Source organism: Phodopus roborovskii, unplaced genomic scaffold (assembly GCF_943737965.1).
Source record: "Phodopus roborovskii unplaced genomic scaffold, PHOROB, whole genome shotgun sequence".
NCBI lineage: Eukaryota > Metazoa > Chordata > Mammalia > Rodentia > Cricetidae > Phodopus > Phodopus roborovskii.
In genome coordinates, this window is record NW_026126418.1 from 68,997,727 (window position 1) to 69,016,609 (window position 18,883).

At 50.6% G+C, this 18,883-nt stretch overlaps 1 protein-coding gene across 2 annotated transcripts in view; it reads left to right on the top strand.

Moving 5' to 3' along the window:
- The window catches only part of Col5a1 (collagen type V alpha 1 chain), a 148,570-nt gene that overhangs the window by 32,170 nt on the left and 97,517 nt on the right, over positions 1–18,883 (top strand). For both annotated transcript variants that reach the window (XM_051184962.1, XM_051184963.1), the window contains exons 2-4: positions 3,336–3,503; positions 9,543–9,756; positions 10,754–10,916. In XM_051184962.1, the coding sequence (XP_051040919.1) occupies positions 3,336–3,503; positions 9,543–9,756; positions 10,754–10,916 (545 nt within the window). The remainder of the gene's footprint in view (positions 1–3,335; positions 3,504–9,542; positions 9,757–10,753; positions 10,917–18,883) is intronic.

Consider the following 18,883-nt stretch of genomic DNA (forward strand, 5'->3'; position numbering starts at 1 on the left):
TGGGTGAACATCTGCTCCTTTCTATGTCTAAAAGTGCCAGGGCTCCTGTCTCCTAGGGGCTAGGTCCCTGTGTGCCTTGTTGCAGACTGAGGTCAGTGGCTTGGTGCTGACCCTGCCCCTCCTGTATGTTCCTCAAAGGCAGGTGTGGCATATGCATAACTGGTAGCAGGCTGCCTGGGGGAAGGCAAGCTGTCTGGAGAGCAGATCCTTCTGGACTCAGAAGTTTGAGGTAACATTCAAGGTCATGTTATCACAGTGAGACTGATACTCACATGACAGGACCCTGCAGTTGTATCAAATCCTCTCAGGCTGGGCACCAGGCCCAAACATGGGGGTCTTAGAGCTGTGCCTGTCTCACAGACATGGCCCTTAGGCAGGTCGGGAGGGTTACTGCCAACTCCTATTCCACTCTAGGATAGTCTTTGACTGGTAGGTTCTGGTTTACTGCAATAGTTCTTACTGCAAAAGCATCTGGGAAATGTAGTTTTAATCTCCCATGCTGTGGAGCAGGACTCTCATGGAGGAGGTTGGGTCTAGCTGAAGAGAGCAGCCCTCTCTCTGGAGTCTGATCTGATCATAGTTGGAACAGCCTTGAAAGAGCAATGGGGTTCTTGCACACAAAGCATTTGGAGGTGGTCTCATCTGCAGCGGGTAGTGGGTCTCAGGATTCTTCAGGCTCACTCAAGTGACTCTTACTTTGGAAGCACAGACCTCTTGTTGGGAGCAAAGGCCACAGATGTAATACCATGTGTGTCCTCCCTGAGTTTCAGATGAGTCCTGCGATCACCAAGAATACCATTTTCCTCCTGGAGGCCCTGTACTTGAGCTCTGAAGTTTTGGGGACTGTCCTTGGCAGGTTCCAGATGGCTTCTGTGGCTTTTTAAACTGGCCTTAGTTGGGATTATCCTCCCTTGGGGAAGGGGTGACCCTGCATTCGTAATATATTCATCTGTTCTGATAGCTTCTGTTACTTCAGAGTGCGGGCACTCAACCTGGATATGGCACTGGTTTGAAGGGCAGATAAGCATCCAATGTGGGAGGGAGAGTTTTTCAGAACCACACCTTGTTTAAGACTAAATATATCTTGCTCTTTGGCACAGAAAGGCCCTGGCCAGCAGGAAGGGTGGCATTGGGCCTAGGAAAGGTCTGGTGGTCTTTTAAACTTGTTGTAAAACAGATCTACAAACATCCCCAGTCAGGCACCTGCTAAACTACTCTCTGCTTTGACAATGGGGAAACCAGGCTCTGGTCTGGGAAGAGCATCATAGTATGGATGCTATGATGAAGATCCAGGAAATCCTGCTGGGATCCTCATCTCTTCCCTTGGCCACTGCCAGCCTTGGAGCTGAGTTTCCAAAATGGCCCAAGGTTCGGTGCTGTGTCATTCTGGCCAGGTGTGCTGGTAGTTGGCACGGCCATCTTCCCATGACTGTGTCCAGGCCTGGGACTTTGCCATACAACTTTGCCAGCAGGCTCAGCATTGCCTCTGATGTTCACCGGACAAGGGCCCAGTGAGGGCTTTGTCATTACACAGAGTGCCTGGGAGGTGCCACAGATACACAAGTGACTGACACTTTATGGGACTGGGCACTGGGTAGTGACTAAGAGCTGCTTAGGATTCTGAAATGGGTGGAGGCCATCCGGGGTCAATAGTGGGCTGGCTGTCCACATTGCTGTCCTTCATAATGAGCTCCTGTACAGGTGGGGATTGCTTCTCTGGAGTAACTCTTGAAGGATGCCGAAAAGTTGGCTGCAGACATGGCCCCTTAGGTAGCTTTGGAGCACAAGGTAATGTGTCAGTCTCTAGACTTGGTGTCTGCTGCTGGAGTATTGATCAGAAACCTGGATGATAATCTTTTGCTACTACCCCCTTAAAAACAGTCTGACTGTCCTCCTGGGGCATCCCACAGTAGCACTCACTTAGAGAGAAAGGTGGGAAGTTGGTGACTCAAATTTGGGAGGGACAATCTTGGGATGAGCCAGTTTCAAGCCTTCTGCAGCCTTCTGATATGGGTGCTGAGGTTTTAGTATGGCATGTGCTATTATATAGATGAGCACAAACAGAATGAACAAATGTGCCTGTATATGTTCTTCAGGCATAGCTGGATCCAGGTGCCCACTTAGCATGGCAGGAGTCTGCCCAATAGCAGAGTCCTTTCCCCAGAGGAAAAGCACACGCTAGAGCAACACTGGTCCACCCTGGCATGTCATAGGTTTCACACCCTTGTGGTACTACTTTGGATTTTATTCTCCACTGGATATCCAAGAGCTTCCTATTTGTTGTAATTAAAGATGAGCATTGGTAAACAGGAAACCAAGTAGTCCAGGGCAGACATGGGCCAACTCAAAGGCCTCTTAATGGGAGGAAAGGGGCCTCTGACAGAGGGGCGTGTTTTATGTTTGGGGATGTCCCAACTCCATTTCTGTCACTATGACAAAATACCCTGACAAGAAGAAACTAGGGAGAAAGGAATTTATTTCAGTTTAGAATTCTAGGTTGCAGTTAATTTTGAGAAAGTCAAGGCAGGGTCTTCAAACAGCTGGTCACATCACATTCACAGTCAAAAGCAGAGAGAAATGGATGCACACAAACTCAGCTGTTTTGTGTTCAGTTTGACTTCTTTACATCAGGATCTCCTGCCTAGGGAATGGTGCCACCCACAGTGGGCTGGGCCTCCCCACATCACTTAATTTAAATTAATCCCCAAGGGGCCACAGGTCAATCCAATATAAACTGTTCCTCATTGAAACACTCTTACAAGGTCAAGTTGATAATTAAAACTAATCATTGCAGGGGTGACCAATGAGCTCTTGAGCAAGCACCTGTAGTTCAGAGGTCAGAGGCTCAAGTCTGCCTTTCTGAGTGGCTTGCAAAGGATGGAGAGTCAGAAGCCTTCCTAAAGGGATCTGAGGTCCCTGCAAGCATTCTCTTGTCCTGGGTATTCAGGCCTAGGTCTTTTGAAGGCAGATAGAATTTGGATATTCACTGTGAACTCTTGTTGGAACACGGAGGACAAAATGACACCTGTGACAGTGGAGCTTGTGAGACTCAGGCCAGTTGAGGATTTGGAGTAAGAAGTCCCTGCAGGATTTAATGCAAGGGTTAGGTGAGGCCAGACTCTGACCCTGGGCAGCTGATGGCAGGAGCATAGATAGGATCACTTCTAAGGTGTCCCTACTGGTCCTGAGCAGGCCCCCAGCCTCTTCTGAATACCAGATGTTTGTTGGAGGCAGGAGTGTGATGGGGAGGGGTGAGGGCTGGCTTCAGCTCTCTCTTGGGGGTGTCCCACAGTTGTGTCCCAGCTCGGGCTGACACAGCTTTTTTGTCTTTACAGCTCAGCCAACAGATCTTCTGGAGATGCTAGATTTTCACAATTTGCCCTCAGGGGTAACGAAAACCACAGGTTTCTGTACCACTCGACGGTCTTCCAGAGGGCCAGATGTTGCCTACCGAGTCTCTAAAGATGCACAACTCAGCATGCCCACAAAGCAGCTGTACCCTGGTAAGTGGCATTCCTGCTCTGGATGGTGGAGGCAAAGCTGGGGAATCCAGGGGGCAACCGAGAAGCTGGAGTGCGGGTTTGTAGCAGAGCTACGGGTGTACTTTCTGGGAGTCTTCCTCATTATAGTGAAACCTACCACCCATGCACCACTTGTGTGTTCGAGAAAGGCCTTGTCTGTTCCCTGAGGGGTCCAAGCAGGCATGTTTTAACCAATGATAGACCATGACGACAAAGGGCAGAAAGGAGTTGGATGCCCCCCAGGGGTGAGGTGAAGAGAAATCTCAGGTCATGGGAAAGGAAGTGCTTGCACTGGGGAACACAATATTAATTGCCACCAGTGACATTAAGAGGCACAAGTCCAGCATCCTGGATGGCAGCTATCATGAGAGATTCTTAATGAGAATCTGCTGCCAGGTGCCAAACCTCTGCTTTTAATTACACATCCAGAGGGAGCCATTTTGGATGGAGGTATGCATCTAGATTACTTGCCCACTTGGGTAGTTAATTCCTACCCTTTGCACTCACTGGCATTGATTAAATGCTCTGGGATTATTCTGTGATGGGCAGGTGATGGATTCCTCTTTTCCTGCCTCAGGAGGGCCTGCTGGCTCGGCCTTGACTCTGCTGAACCAAGTAAGAAGTGAGCCAGGCAAAAGACACTGCCCTTTTGTGATTAGAAGTCTGTGTTCAATCTTTTGGTTTTCTGGACATGATTTCCCCAACACTGGACCAGAATCGGGCAGTTTTTGCAAGCTGTGTGGTCCTGGTGAACCTCACATCTCTGCTGTATCCCAGAAGGATGCTCTTGCTGCTTATGTTGTCACTTTCTCTGACCTTCTGCTGTCTAGGTTTGTTCCCCGCTCCTAGTGTCTATCTGAAGTCATTTTGATTTTAAAAGTTTGCATCTGTGGGAGAAGCTTGGTGCTTTGGTTTGAGATGTCATTTTGGATGGATGGGCATCATGCACCATGCATATCCCTTGCAACTACAAGGGAAGCAGCCTAGGGTCTCCAAGGAGCATGCCTTTGGTGCAGAACCACCCTGGGTCCAGTTTAGAAAATGCATGTCATTTGTAGACATAGATGTCCCACCATGGCCCTTACTGAGTGGGAACCTCAACCTTCTTCAAGGGAAGCTGCAGGGATACTTTGCCTTATTTTTTGGAGAGAGCACGGATTTGGGGGGAGGTCACCTTGAGAATCCCCAGTCTTATCTTTTTCCAGAGAGTTGTATATTTTTTCTGCCTTATGGTCCAAGAGTTAGAATTGGGCATCATGCCTCCTGAATTGGAGGCATCGAGGCCTGGGCTCAGGGAAGGGCTGGGAGAGGCTGGCCAGAGACAGCAGGGCATGCTGCTGCTGTGGGAATGTCTGTGGAAAAAAGGTTCCCAGCCAGGAGACATTTAGACAACCTGAAGACAATAGTTTCTCTTACCACTGTCACACAAGGCAGGAGAGCTAGAATTCCTGTCTGTCGCTCTCTTCCTCCCAGGCTAGCTTATGGTAGAACTGTTGCAGGATCAGGTCACTGAGCCCAGGAAATGGAATGGATTCCTGCAGCGTATGATAGAGGATATTTTTGTGGTTGTTGATTAGTTTGTTGCTGTGATTTTGTTTTTGAGACGAGTCCACATAGGCTCAGACTGGCCTTGAACTTGCCAAGCAGCTAAGGAGACCTTGAACTCCTGCTCTTCCTGCCTCCACCCCCCAAGTGCTGGGATTATAGGCACGTGCCACTGTGCTTGGCTTTAGCCTGTCCTGAGCTCTTATCCTCTTTCCTTAGACTCCCCAGTGTGGGGATCACAGACTTTTTACCACATCCTGGGGATTTATTTTATTTATTATTTATTCATTGATTGACAGGCTGTCAGGTATTCTAGGCTAGTCTCAAATTTTGCTTTATAGCTAATGTTGTCCTTGAACTTATGATCATCTTGCACCCACTTTTCTAGCACCAAGATTGCAGGCAGGTTTATGTGGTGCTAGCAATCGAGCCCAGGACACCATGTGTGCTAGGAGAGCACTCTACCACCTGAGTCCCAGCCCCAGTCCCGGGAGGGTTTTGTTTTTGTTTTTGTTTTTTCTCCTGCCCTCAAATTAGTGACTTGATTAGACATTCAGTGTTGCTCTAATGGGTGGGGGGATGGGCACTGGGCCAGGCACTGAGTGTCAATGGTCAGTGGAGCCAAGGTGGCTTCAGAGTATCTGCAGAGGAATTTCTGTGGAGTCCTCTGGTCCCACAAGCCAGTCTGGGAAAGCTGGTCAAGGGACAGAATTTCACATCATCTGGTATATGAGGTGCAAACCTCAGAGCACCCTGGAAGGCACTGTAGACTTTCTGATTGACAAGTGCTCAGGAAATGGGTCAGGCCTTGTGGGATGGCTTCCATAGGACATGCCAGCCATTGCAGCAGCCTAGGTAAGAATGCTACTATGTACCTCCTTCCAGAGTGCCGGGCTGCTTGGCTGCACCAGGGTGGGGAGGCTGGCTATGGCAGGAGCTGCACTAGAAGTCTGAGGGCTCCAGGCAACTGCAGCAAAGCTGGATTGAGCAGGGCATGAATACGTGTCCATAATTGCCTTAGTGTCCATGGTTAGTGGTTGAACTTCATAACAGTCTTCCTCTAATGGGCTGCTTGATTTTCTGTTCATAGCCTGTGCACATCTGGGTCTCTAGATGGCTGGGCATGCTTGTCCATGGAGGAGGGTCTGGCCAGTCTCTCCCATAGAGCAGGAACTGTATAAAAAAGAAACGACTGGGACCTGCATGGCAGTGGCCATGGATCCTCCTTGGATATAACCAAGCTTTACTGTCCCTGCCTCTACCCAGCCAGCATCAGCTCCTCAGTAACACTATGGCAGGACCCCTGGTCTCACCTTGGGTGTAGAGCTCAGTTCCCACTGTTCTTGTGCTGGGCACTGAAGTCTTTCCTTTGCTATCATCAGCACCCTACTGTGAGGAGGTATCCAAGATGTCTGGATAACTCAGGACTCTAGACTGGGTGGGTTGGCCTGGAGGCCTTCTCACCCCTCCTTGCCAGGGCTCTATCTTTATTCCAGGAGCCTAAGTCTCCAGCAGGCCCCAGGCCCCAGAAGTAGCCCCAGCCCAGCAGAGCAGCCTGCTGCTGCCCCCTCCCACCTTCACTGGCAGAGAACATGGGTCCAGACAGCCCGTTATTGACCACAGGATGAACCACTTCTTGGAGTGCAGGCCCTGGCCCATGGTCATGGATGGAGGGCAAGGTTCTGGCTGCCTGAGCAGGCCCCGTGTGACAGAAGGACCTGGGCAGTGTGAGAATACAGCATCAGGTCAGAGAAACTGTATTCCTTCAGCAAGTAGAACTGTGTACACTCTGAGAGGCTGTGCCCATCCTATATAGTAGTATATGGGATTCTCTGGTTGAGGGCTGCCTCACCCCATTCCCTATATAATAAGATGTAGGGTCTCTGAGTTTAGCAATGTGCTCCCTCCCTCATACAGTGGGATCACTCGTCTTCCCTCACACAGGAAGCCTTTGCCTTGTACCCCCATCAATATGTGAAGTCCCTTGGTTGAGGGACGGACTGCCTCTTGTTCCCACATAGCGTGGTATAGGGTATCCTCCCTTGCACCCCCATGCAGTAGGATGTAGGGCCTCTGGTTAAAAGATGCCCCATCCCTTACACATCCTGGGGGGGGGGTGTGTGAGGGTCCTTTTGGGTAGACGGCCCACCTCTGGCATAAACTTGGTGTTGGAGGCACTTCCCCTCACTCCCTGTTAGGATCTCATGGTGTTAGGCCAGCTGCAGGTCCCTGTCATCAGCTGCAGGGCCTAGGGGCCAGGCTGGGTGACCCTGCTGGAAGTGGCAGATGACAGCTGTGCTTCAGGCCCATCATCTTCCCCCGGGCCAGTGAACAGTCCCCTGTGGAGGTGGAGGCAAGCAGGTTAGAAGGGAAAGCAATGGCCCTACCAGGGGCCACTGTAATGCCTTGCTGGCTGCCTGTCTATCTAATGTTCTCCACACCCTGCGGGGATGTCCTGCCCCTTGTGTTTTTCGTCATCTCCCTACCACTGCACATTGGCTATTATCCAAATAGCTTATGTATTGTTTCTGTCCCTTATGGAAATGTCATTTCCTGGGAGGGATGACCATGTTTGCCCCTTTTCTCCTCCCTGGAGCCTGGCCCATGTTAGAGGAATTGTCATAATTACTGATTACATCACCAAGGCAAGTCATCCATTAGACTGTCCATAACCATTGACTTAGACCGAGTCAATGCCATGGCAACAAAACTTATTAGCCTCCTACTGCATTGCCACCGTGAACAGGTGTCTTTGGGTGTCAGTGGAAGGAGAGAGGATATACCACGAGGGAAGCAGCTTGCCCCCACTGTGCTTACTTCTCAGTGGCAGCTTTTCTGGGTGAGATGAGTTAGGAAGCGCCAGACAGCGGATGAACTTCTCCCAGACTGCCCGGAAGCTTGGAGTACAGTGCCAGTGGCCGGCTGCTGTCACAGTTGAGAAGGGACCTTCTTAAAGTGACTATAAATCCATTGTTATTTTGCCAGGAGAAAGATGAATGTTCAACATAATTTATCTTTTTCAAGTTTTGTCTGAGCGGAGAAAATTTGTTACCATAGTGATTTTAAACATTGAGAAAAGCATTTTAATAAGCTGGAAGAGACAGCTGGCTGTCCTCAGCCATAGCTCATGATGGAGAAAGAGGACTCTTGACTCTTGGTGTCTCACTCCTCTCATTCTTTCGGTCAATAGCTGCAAGGGACAGAGTCAGGGAGGACACAGAGGTGGGATGATGACTGCACGGTTCACCCCAAATGCAGACAGTGACCTCCAGAACCACTCTGCTGTCCACTTCCTACAGGACCGGTCCCTGGCGTGGCTAACCTTTCTTCAGTTGTAGGGGCTTCCCCTGGGCATGCATGTCAGTCCTTGCTGTCTACCAGCACCAGCTAAGGCTGAGACCTGCATCTTTCTTCACATCCCTGAATAGTGGAGTGTGCAGGGTGATGCCCAGGGCAGCAAGGCAGTGGTGAGGTGTCACTTGTCTCCTCCCAAGCAGCTCCCTGCACACCCAGCCTCTTTACAGAGGTACCTGCCTTGGCTAGGATACGTGACTGTTCCATGTTAGAGTCTGAGGGCCCCTTAATGAGATGTGCCATGGCTCCATGGAGTGCTTCTTCCACCGGCTCCCTATCCCACCATGCCCCATGCCACCCCTGGGGCCTGAATAGTGTCACTGTCAAGAGATCTCACAGCCTCCACAAGCTCTCTCTGCCTGTGTGCTGCATTGGAAGTGGGAAGGAATGGCAGTCAAGTGCCCCTAGTACTTCAGGTCCTAGGACATCTTACTTTCCCTCCCAGCATGGTACCTGCAGCATGTAGTTCTGTCAGCAGAGGGCACCCTTGGATAGCTTTGTATGGGAACTGTGTAACCCAGCAGTGACTCTTTTGGGCCAAAGAGTAGACCTTGTCCCAACTCTAATGGAGTGGTGGGAATACCCAGACACCCTGCCCTGTCCCAGCGCATACCTCAGACTCTCAGCCCTCTACAAAGAGGACAGTGCACCTGTGTCCTTCATCAGGCTCTCACTTCCCTCTCCTCCACAACTCTGATCCCTTTTGATTGACACTGAATGCGACCCACTGTGCCCAGGCTTTCATGTTATAGAAGACATGAAGATGCTTCAGAAGCTGCTACTGATGAAGGCAGCTCTCAGGCCAGTGGGTCCTGAGTAGGACTTGTAAGTAGATGCGTGGAGGTGTAGGACGGAGTCAGGGGGAGGGCGTTGCGGGCACCTCGCTGGAACTGCCACTGGGGTTTACTGGAGAAGCTTGCATTGAAGTATGCCTTGACTTGGCAACTTGACTCCTTGTGGTAGAGGAGGCCGTAGAAGCTCAATCTCAGGGCAGGTGAGCTACAGAGTGGCACAGCATATGGCCAGGTTTGCCAGATCTCTAAGCTGACCTATCTGTTTTTCACCATGGCTGGCCAGGGTTGGGGTTCTCCTAAGACCTTCTCATCTTGTCCTCTGTTCCAGACTCTGATTTTCCTGAGGACTTCTCCATCCTGACGACCGTGAAAGCCAAGAAAGGCAGCCAGGCCTTCCTGGTCTCTGTTTACAATGAGCAGGGCATTCAGCAGCTGGGGCTGGAGCTGGGCCGCTCTCCTGTCTTCCTCTATGAGGACCACACAGGGAAGCCCGGGCCTGAGGAGTACCCACTCTTCCCTGGCATCAACTTGTCTGATGGCAAGTAAGTATCCAGGTGATGGCCAGACAGCATGTGGCATATGATGCCCACTGCAGGGGACCCGGAGTCCCAAGGCCTGGGTTTCCCAGGACCTTTGTTGTCTCCTAGGCCTGTTTTCCTGTAGGATGCACCCAGCGCATCCCACGCTGGTCCTAGATCAAAAGGGACAGAGAAGATTATGTAGCCATGCCTGCATGTTCCCAAAGAGGCTTATTTTTTTCTGGATCTGACATAGTCTCTGTATGAGTGAATGAAAACAAAGGCCTGTGCCTCATATTTCTGCAGGGGGCACCCTAAATTCTGATCACCCAAAAGGTAACCTTGTGGACTTCAGGCCGTGACTCCTGGGTCATGGGGTCCCTCCCTATCCTCTAGAAAGTCTGGGGCTCTCATGATAATGTTACTGTGATTGGCTGAACCCACCCTAAGCTGTCAAGCTCAAACCTTCTGTGGGCACCCCAGGAGCTCACAGGGTTTGCATCTTGAGAAGAGACATCTGGTTCTGAGAGTCTGTAGACTAGAGAGAAGCACATGTCTCTTGTATTTTATATCTATCCCCAAGAGGTGCTTGCATTACAAGCACCCTTTCCTGAGCCTGGCCCCCTTCACTGTAAGGAATGGGGTTGGCATCACACTTTCCAGTCGCACTCAAAGAGGAATTAAACACAGCCAATTCTGAACAAGGACATGTGCTCTCTGGTTTGTAGGCATTAATTTCTTGTTGCATATGGATGCTATAGTCACAATGGGAAAGAAACCTACTGTAGCCCTTGAAAAATAGTTCTGAAGCCAGGGGCTGATCCCTTCTTGACTCCTAGAGATTCCCTAAGCGACAGTAAGATTTTCATGTGACATTGCCCAGATTTGTGCCAAAATTTGTCACTCAGAGGCTATGCAGTATATGGCCCTGGGTGCTCTGACATGACATTACCACAAGGCTACACATTGGCCTTCTGCAGTATGTACCCCTTTCCCTGCCTGAATATCTGTTTCTTTGCAGGTGGCACCGAATTGCTATCAGTGTCTATAGGAAAAACGTCACCTTGATTCTTGACTGTAAAAAGAAGGTTGTGAAGTTCCTCAACCGCAGTGACCATCCCATAATAGATGTCAATGGCATCATCATGTTTGGCTCTCGGATTCTGGATGACGAAATATTTGAGGTAGGCCTGAGATAGGCATTCCCCCATGCCACTTGAGACACTTGGGGGCAAGTAGTGGCTTCTCATGTAGGGATGCTATGGCTACTGTGGGAGACCCATCTACTCTGTTAGGGATCAGTTTGACTATTGCTTCCCCCAGGATGCTGTGGCCTTTGAGTGGAGAGGCCAGACTGGCTGCCTTATGAGGACTGTGCAAGGATGGTAGTGGATGCCCTTTTCCAACCCAGTATGTGTCTCCTGAGTGCCAGGCTGGGGTTGACACAGGACACAGCAAGCTTGCTTTCATTGGCACCTTCTGATGGGCAAGGGTTCTGCTAACAACTTCTGAATGGACTTGCAGGGCAGAGCCGGGTCACATAGTGGGACTGTCAGGAGCGGGCCTGCTTACTTAGTAAGTGTGTATATGTGCTAAGTCAGTGGTGTTCCAGCCTGGTCCAACAGAGCCTGCTTCCTGGGAAACCCTGAAGAGACAGGAGCAAGAAGCCTAGCAGAAGAGGCTGGGGCCTGCACTGTAGTCCACAGAGTCCTCTTGATTTGTGTTGGGCATGGAAGGGTGTTGGAAATTGTCTTGCTTCAGGAAAAAGGTTGAGAGCCTGTGCAAGTATCTGGTGGTCCAGAGGCCACCTGAAGCCAGGTGAACTGAGACAGTACCTGTTACCATCACTGATGTCTGTGTCCCACATGCATGTGGGGCCCTTGGGCTGGGACACTTGGCCCAGATACACACACACACACACACACACACACACACACACACACAATGCACTTCATGGAAAGTTTGGGGGTGCAGGGCTTCCTAGCTAGAGAAGTTTGCTAATCACCTGGAAAATGGTCTGTGAGGATTATCTTGGCTCTCAGGTATTCCCCTGGGACAGGGTGGGGCTCTCGTAGATCCCCATATACCATGTGAATGTCATTTACTCACTGTGTTGGGTCACCACCAGGTGCGTTTACCACTTGTGTCTGACAGGCTTGCTGGTGGCTTCACAGCTGCAGTGGGGTTCCAAGGCCATGTCTTTTCAGTGGCTCAGGGCCCAGCAAATTGGATGCAATGTCTAGTTGACCCTAAGGGCTCTTCCAGTAGTTTGTGGCCTGACGTGGAATTGCAGTGTGACTACTACATAGATCTGTGACAAAAATGACATGTGATTGAGTGTGATAAGGAGTGCCTGATGACTGTGGAAGTTAGGCCAGTGTCAGCTAGGGAAGAGGTGATGGAACCTACAGTGAATAGTTGAGGGGATTCTAGAACAGCCAGCTGCCTTCTGCGGAAATGGGGTGGCTCTCCAGGAGAAGATGGGAGCAGGGCGTGAATGTGTCTGCTAGACTCAGCTGCCTTCCTAAGGCTGATTTTTAGGGCACCATAACCTGGGGCTTCTGCCAGGTCGGATGGGCACATGTGTTGTGCAGACAGTGCCAAATCCTGTAAACCATGGAGCTGCCCTCATCGAATGCTTCTGACCAGACTTGCCCAGGAATCTGGGATGAACTGGAGGGTGCTGAGTGTCTTCAGCTAGACAGAGGCGCCTGCTGGCCTCTTCTAAGGCACTGACTGGTGCTGACAGCTGGCCTAGGGGTCAAGTACCGCTTTTACTGATTACCCTGTGGGAGGGTCTTGGCAAAACCTGAGATGCTGGCTGCCCTGGAGAGTGTGAATGAGAAGGTCACCTGAGGAGCTGGAGAGAGAACTCTTAGCCAGTGGGGCTAGGTGACTCCTTCTGTCCAGTCTCTGGTGACCAAATTCTTAAGGGCAGGCTGCAAGGACACTCCAGGGCAGAGCAAAACATCAGATCTGACATGCCTACTAGTGGTGTCAGGCTGTGCCAAACACTTGTCATTTCTGCAGGGTGTGCCAACATGCCTTTTATTGTCAAGTTTCTGGAAAAGATTTGCATCTTAAAAAAGGTGTGTGTGTGTGTGTGTGTGTGTGTGTGTATTTTATATATATGCATGCATTCATGTTCATGCTTGTGTACATTTGTACATGTGTGCACATGAAGGCCATGAAGGCCAGCAGTCAATGTCAACTGTCTTCCTCAGTCACTTTCCACCTGGTTTTTTGAGACAAGGTCTCTCACTGAGCCTGGAGCTCACTGACTTGGGACTAGATGGCCACTAAGCTCTAGGAGTTCTCCTGTTTCCATACCCCATGTCCAGTATGGCAGGCGCTCAGTTCTGGGGCTTCAACCTCACGTCGTCATGCTTGTGTGACCAGCACTTTATTGACTGAACTGTCTCCTCAGCCTTGCACCATCTTAAAACATAGGATCCACAAACAAATCCTGTAATGGAGCAGCCAGTACTGTTTCTCCAGAATGTGTGGGAAGGTGCCACTGAAGCTCAGAGGTCTTGGCTAGGTTTTCCCCATAGCTGAGGCTCAATCTTCCCATCTGCAAAATGGGGACAATAATATATTTGTATGTGCATATGTATGCATGCATATGTGTGTGTGTGTGTGTGTGTGTGTGTGTGTGTGTGTGTGTGCGCGTGCGCGTGCAGGAATCAAGTCAATCCACGGAAGGCACACATACACATGGCCCGCAGCAAACATTCTGTAATGGTTACCAATTTGTGTTGAGAATGAAGGCAGGTCCCACTTTTCAAACCCACTTGAATACAGGCTGCAGAGCCCACTTTTGCCTTCTGCCTTTCTCTTGCCATGCACAGGGTGGGTCTCACCCTGCAGCTGATGACTGGTAACTTGGTCGGAACAGCAGGTTGTAATGCGCTCATACTCCCACATTTCTAGCGAGCTGTTTTCTCCTGCCGTGGAATTTGATTTGAGGGGGAGCAGTTGCCAGAAGCCAGGGATTTTTGTTGACCACAAGTTGTTAATGGTCTGAGGGCTGTGTTTTCCCAGCCCCAGGGTTTCCTGGCTGTTAGCTGTGCTCACGGTGGGAAATTGGACCTGTCTTCCTTAATGAAGACCAGCTAGGGCAGCAAGGCAGAGGGTGGCCAATGGGGGACTTTTCGTCCTCTTTGCTTCTTAAGGGTATAATGACAGAGGTGGGGGCTGGCCTCAGCTTCTCAGCTTCCTTGCAAGTGAAACAGAATTTTTATCCCATTTGAAATAGAAGCGATTTAACTCTTTGCTTTCCAGGTTTCAGATAATACTGCTTGCTCTTTTTTCATTTTCACCGTCGAACTTCTCTAGAAGGTTCTTTCTGGAAACTTCTTCAATGGCCATTTCTTCCCACAAGATTGTTATGCTTGTTAAAGGCCAGTTTGTTCCATGTCACTCTGGATTTGAGAGTGGGAGGGTGCTGGTGCCGAGGTAGAGGCCAGGCTACTACTGGCACAGGCTTCTTCTGGGCAGATTTGCTTAGCTCACATAGCTTTCAGGGGCCTCTGGGAAGCCTGGGGGTGCCCATGGCCCTACAGAGATGCTTGGGAAGAGTGAAGACATGGTGAGGGAGACAGTCAGAGAGGAGACGCCCAGGGCAGAGGTAGAGACTTCTGCAGTGATGTCTTGTTCAGCTCCATGGCATATAAAGCTGAGCCCAGCCGTAGTGGCCTTGGCAGGCAGTCTCTGGCAGCTGCTGGCTCCCTTAGGCATGGCCCCTTTGCCTTGCTAGTTTGGATCTGAGTCTTGGGGATTCTCTGATGTTTAAATGAAGGTGTATACAATGCAGACTTTCAGCTCCTCCTGGGTGGCCTTCAGGTGATCTTCCTGATTGAGGATTTTGAGCTCATTCAGCATTCACATCTGTAAAATGGGCGCAATGAGGCCACCACTGTGGGGTTATGCATTGAGGGCTAGCTGTGTGAAGGCCTGCTCAAGGGTTTCAGGGAACCATGCTGGACCCAGGCCCTTTGGTGGTCAGAGCTGTGGCCCTCCTGGCCTGATGCTGATGGGAGTAATTGCTTTCTCCATGGAGGCAAAGATAGAAGCTGTCTCACCATTGGGTTTTCCAGGCACATCTAGTGGGTAAATGCTTTGACTTCCTCTCAGAGATGGGAAGGGAGCAGAGCCTCTTGACACCCCCCCCACCTCCATCTGAGCTGAAAGACTGCAGAGAATGGATGGACACAAAGTTGTTGTAATCCTGGCTGTAGTGATTACTCCTGGGACACCCTGGTCCCAGCTTTCCCCTGCCACCGTGTCCTGGGGGCTTCCTGGGACCTCACTTCATGATTGCTCTTGCTCACCTGGTTCACTCTAGCTCAGTGCTGGTGTTTTCTGTGGGGATATGCTCAGGTTACCCTGCACAACTTGAGTCTTGTCCCTCTCCTTGCAATATGCCTGAGATCTGAGGTGCAGGGGTGCTGGGCAGGTCAAGGCCCCATGATTCAGAGAAAGAGAGAGAGACAGTGTGTGTGTGTGTGTGTGTGTGTGTGTGTGTGTGTGTGTGTGTGTGTGTGTGTGTGTGTGTGTGTAGGGTACCTCAACCTCCCCCATATATCCCCTCTTCATCCAGGAGTGAAGCGTTGGGCTTTGGAAGCAGGGGCACTGCTGTCAGAGAAGAGTGGTATCTGATGGGTGGAAGTGAGCTGGTCTTTGCTGGAGTGTCCTTGCAGCCAGGGTTAGCAACAGCAGCTCTATGCTGTCTGCCCACCTCGAGGTGCTGGGAGCCAGAGCCCGGGCTCTGTCCCCATCTGAGAGCTTGGGAAGCTGGCACCAAGAGCTGAGCAACTTTATCAAATGTCATCCTCAATACAGAAGAGGGGCTTCTGAAGCCAGGGAGGTGCTTCTGAAGCCATGTAGCCTCATTCTGGACCTCTCCACTGGCTCCTGTGACCCCACATTAGCCAAAGACATCAGAATCCCTGGTCCTGGGAGATCTGTGACGTTCAGAACCTTGTAGAAAGAACCAGAGCAAACATTTTCCAGGACGGAACCTCATTGCATGGACTGTCTTGAATGATGGTTAATGACCTGCCAATCACTCTTGTCTCCCTCTTACCCCTACCACCATCATCCTGCTTCCCACTCCAAACTGGAACCTGAGGCTTCTCTTGTTCTGTTGCCCGCAGGTTTAGGCATGAGCAGTATGTGCTAGGGAAAGGCAGAGATGGGTACCCTCTGATCCCTCGAGGGCCCTGAGGTGGAAAGGCCTGACGTATGCCATGGAGGAGACTGAGGCTTCAGGGTACGAGGAATGACTGGCTGCAGTCTCTGGGCTAGGAGCCAAATACACTCTTAAGCTGTTGAATGTTTCAAGGGGCAACAAGACCAAACAGACTATAAACTCAGTTTTCACTGTGCACCCCCAGTTGCTGGTGGGTGCCCCATCCCAACCACACCTCAGCATTTGAAGAAAGCCAAGTGTTTACCTAATCCTGGCGTCCCTGTTTCCAGGAGCCCGGCTTTTCCACTGACGTGCTTTTTCCTGGAATCTGCTCTGAGACAGGAACTGGCTGTGCTGAGGAGACGCTTTCCTCGCTGGCCAGCCCAAGGAGATCTGGGTCTGCCCTCAAACAAGTATGGTCTAAGAGGCAGCCATCTTCTGTGTGAACCTGGAGATATTACCAGTGTGGCCCCAAACACATGCCTCCCCCAGATCCAGGCCTAGCTTTAGCTCTGATTCTAAGCCTCTCCCACTATTCCTGCCTCTCACCCACACACCAAGGGCCTCCCCACTGAGCTTTAATGGTCCCAGGGATTCATCTCAGGCCTATTGTTGAGTGGGATGCAGAACCAATGAACAAGGACTTGTGTCACTGGGGAGTGGAGTGACGTGAGAGCTGGGCCCAGCTTGTGGGAATCTGCCGGTGACTGGTGGGCAGGCTGCAGAGTCCTTGGGAGCAGCTGTCCCCGGTCTAGCTATAAGCACTGACCTGTGCTTCATCTTCCCTTGTCTACTTAAATGATACACAGGTCTCAAAGGCGCTACAGTGAGGCGCGAGGTGCTCTACCCACTCTGAGGGCAGCCAAGAAAGGCCGGTTCTGACCCTGGTTGCAGACAGCTATGAGGTCACTATCCAGAAGCCCCTCTGATACCATCCCTGTTCCTAGTCCCTGTCTGTATGATGTTTACAGTTCAGAGGGGACAGTCTGCCAGCTGTTCCTGAGATCTGGCCTGAGTCCCTGTTGCTACCCAGGCCAGTGTAGTTGTGGCTGTAGCCATGTTGGCCGTGCTGTGAGAAACTTCATGCTCATAGCACTAAGACATTCCCACATTCACATAACCCTCTTGTACTGCTCTAGGCTCCTGCATCCTGACCTACAGATGGGAATATGGAAGCTTCTAGAGCTAAATGGTAGGACGTGGGTTCAGTTATGAGAAGGGGAAACCTTAAACACAGGCTCTCAGCTGCCCATCCTGGTTGGCGACAATGCAGTGGTCTGGCAACAGATGGGAGTACACCGCAGTGGTGAGCAGGGCGTGTGTGGGGTCTTGTCCTTCTGGTTCTGGACCATAACCCACAGTTAGCCAACCCTGTTTCTCTGGCTTCTACTTATGGCTTAATGAAGCCACTGCATCTGGCCATCTCAGGCCATCATCCTTATGCTCTATGAGATTGAGTGGGCCTCAGTATGTGCCTCCTTTATGTGTAAGTATATGACATTTATGTGTATGGTGTGTGTGTGTGTATGGTGTGTGTGTGTGTGTGTACATCTGTGAGTGCCAGTGTGCATGCCATGGTGTACATGTGGAGGTCAGAGGATGACCCAGCTGTTCATCCTTTCCTAATTTGGCAAAGTGGAACATCTGTTTCCTTCTAATCTAGGAGGCTTTGGGTCCAAGTTCCAGGTGTGGGCAGGTCACACTTTCTCCCAAGGCTTACCCTTCAAGTGGTCTCACTTGAAAACCCTCAACTGAACTCTATCCACATAAGGCCTGTTTTCGGTAAGGTCATACTCTGGGAGTTGAAGGGTTAGAGCTGAGATATAGCTTCGGGGCCTCCATTTAGCTCATGTATGTCTCTAAAGAAGCCTGGAAAAGGCCTCCTCTGACCCACTGGAGCATGCACACCTCAGTGAAAGGCACTAGGGCACTCTGAGTGGCTTCCAGTTCCCCAGCTATCGAGGTTAGGAAGAGGTTGGTGTTGGGATCAGGAGTTGGCACCAGCCTGTGCGTGGCTGGCAGTTTGCCACACAGTGTTGCTCATCAAGTAAAGTTGTTGGCTGGCAGGCTACCAGATGGGGGGTCTCTGCTTCCAGAGACCCAGTAAGGTACAGTACTGAGGCCCTTAGCAGCAGAATAGAGACTCAGCTCTTCACAGGACTTGCCTGACTTGTGGAGGTTTATTCCATGGAAACTGTGAGCAGCGGCCATCTCCCAGGAGACAGAGTCGACCTTATGTTGAAAGTCAGGCCTTGTCCAATGACCTCATGCTGGGCTGGCATGCAGTGAACATTCTGATCTAGTCTCCTGAGAGCATTGTGGCCAAGGAGCTCTAGGAAGTTAGACCTCATTTCACAGAGGCACACAGTGCCAAGTCATTGAGGGAGGGGACCAGGGCAGACAAGGACACGTGTCAGGGGAGCAGAGGAGCACACAGGAGCAGTATGTCACCTGCAGGCTGAAGAACCTGTGAGAACCTAGAAAGTTCTATCAAGCTGTTGGGTGAAGGCATCTGAGCACTGACTCAGGGGCTCCTGAGGGAGCTTGGCCAAGTCCTGTCCTTCAATTCCCGTGGCTGACTGCATGGGTGTTGGGAGCATGCTGTCATACACATAGATGGACAGCTTTGAAGTTGCAGAGTATTTTAAGTAATAGGAAGCCCACAAACTATGTCAATTTGATTGGCTGTAATCCACCAAGTGCTCCTAATTGGGTTGCTAGACACTGCCATTGGCAATTACAAGTTCTTTCATTCCACTCTTAATGATGAACATTAACTCTTATACTATACGTTTGTTCTGCTTCCTTTTTTTTTTTTTTTCAACTTGATACAGGCTAGGGTCAGCTGGGAAGAGGGATCCTCAAATGAAAAATGCTTTCAGCAGATTGGCCTGTGGGCAAGGATCTGGGGCATTTTCTTACATCATGATTGATATGAAATGGCCCATCCCATTGTGG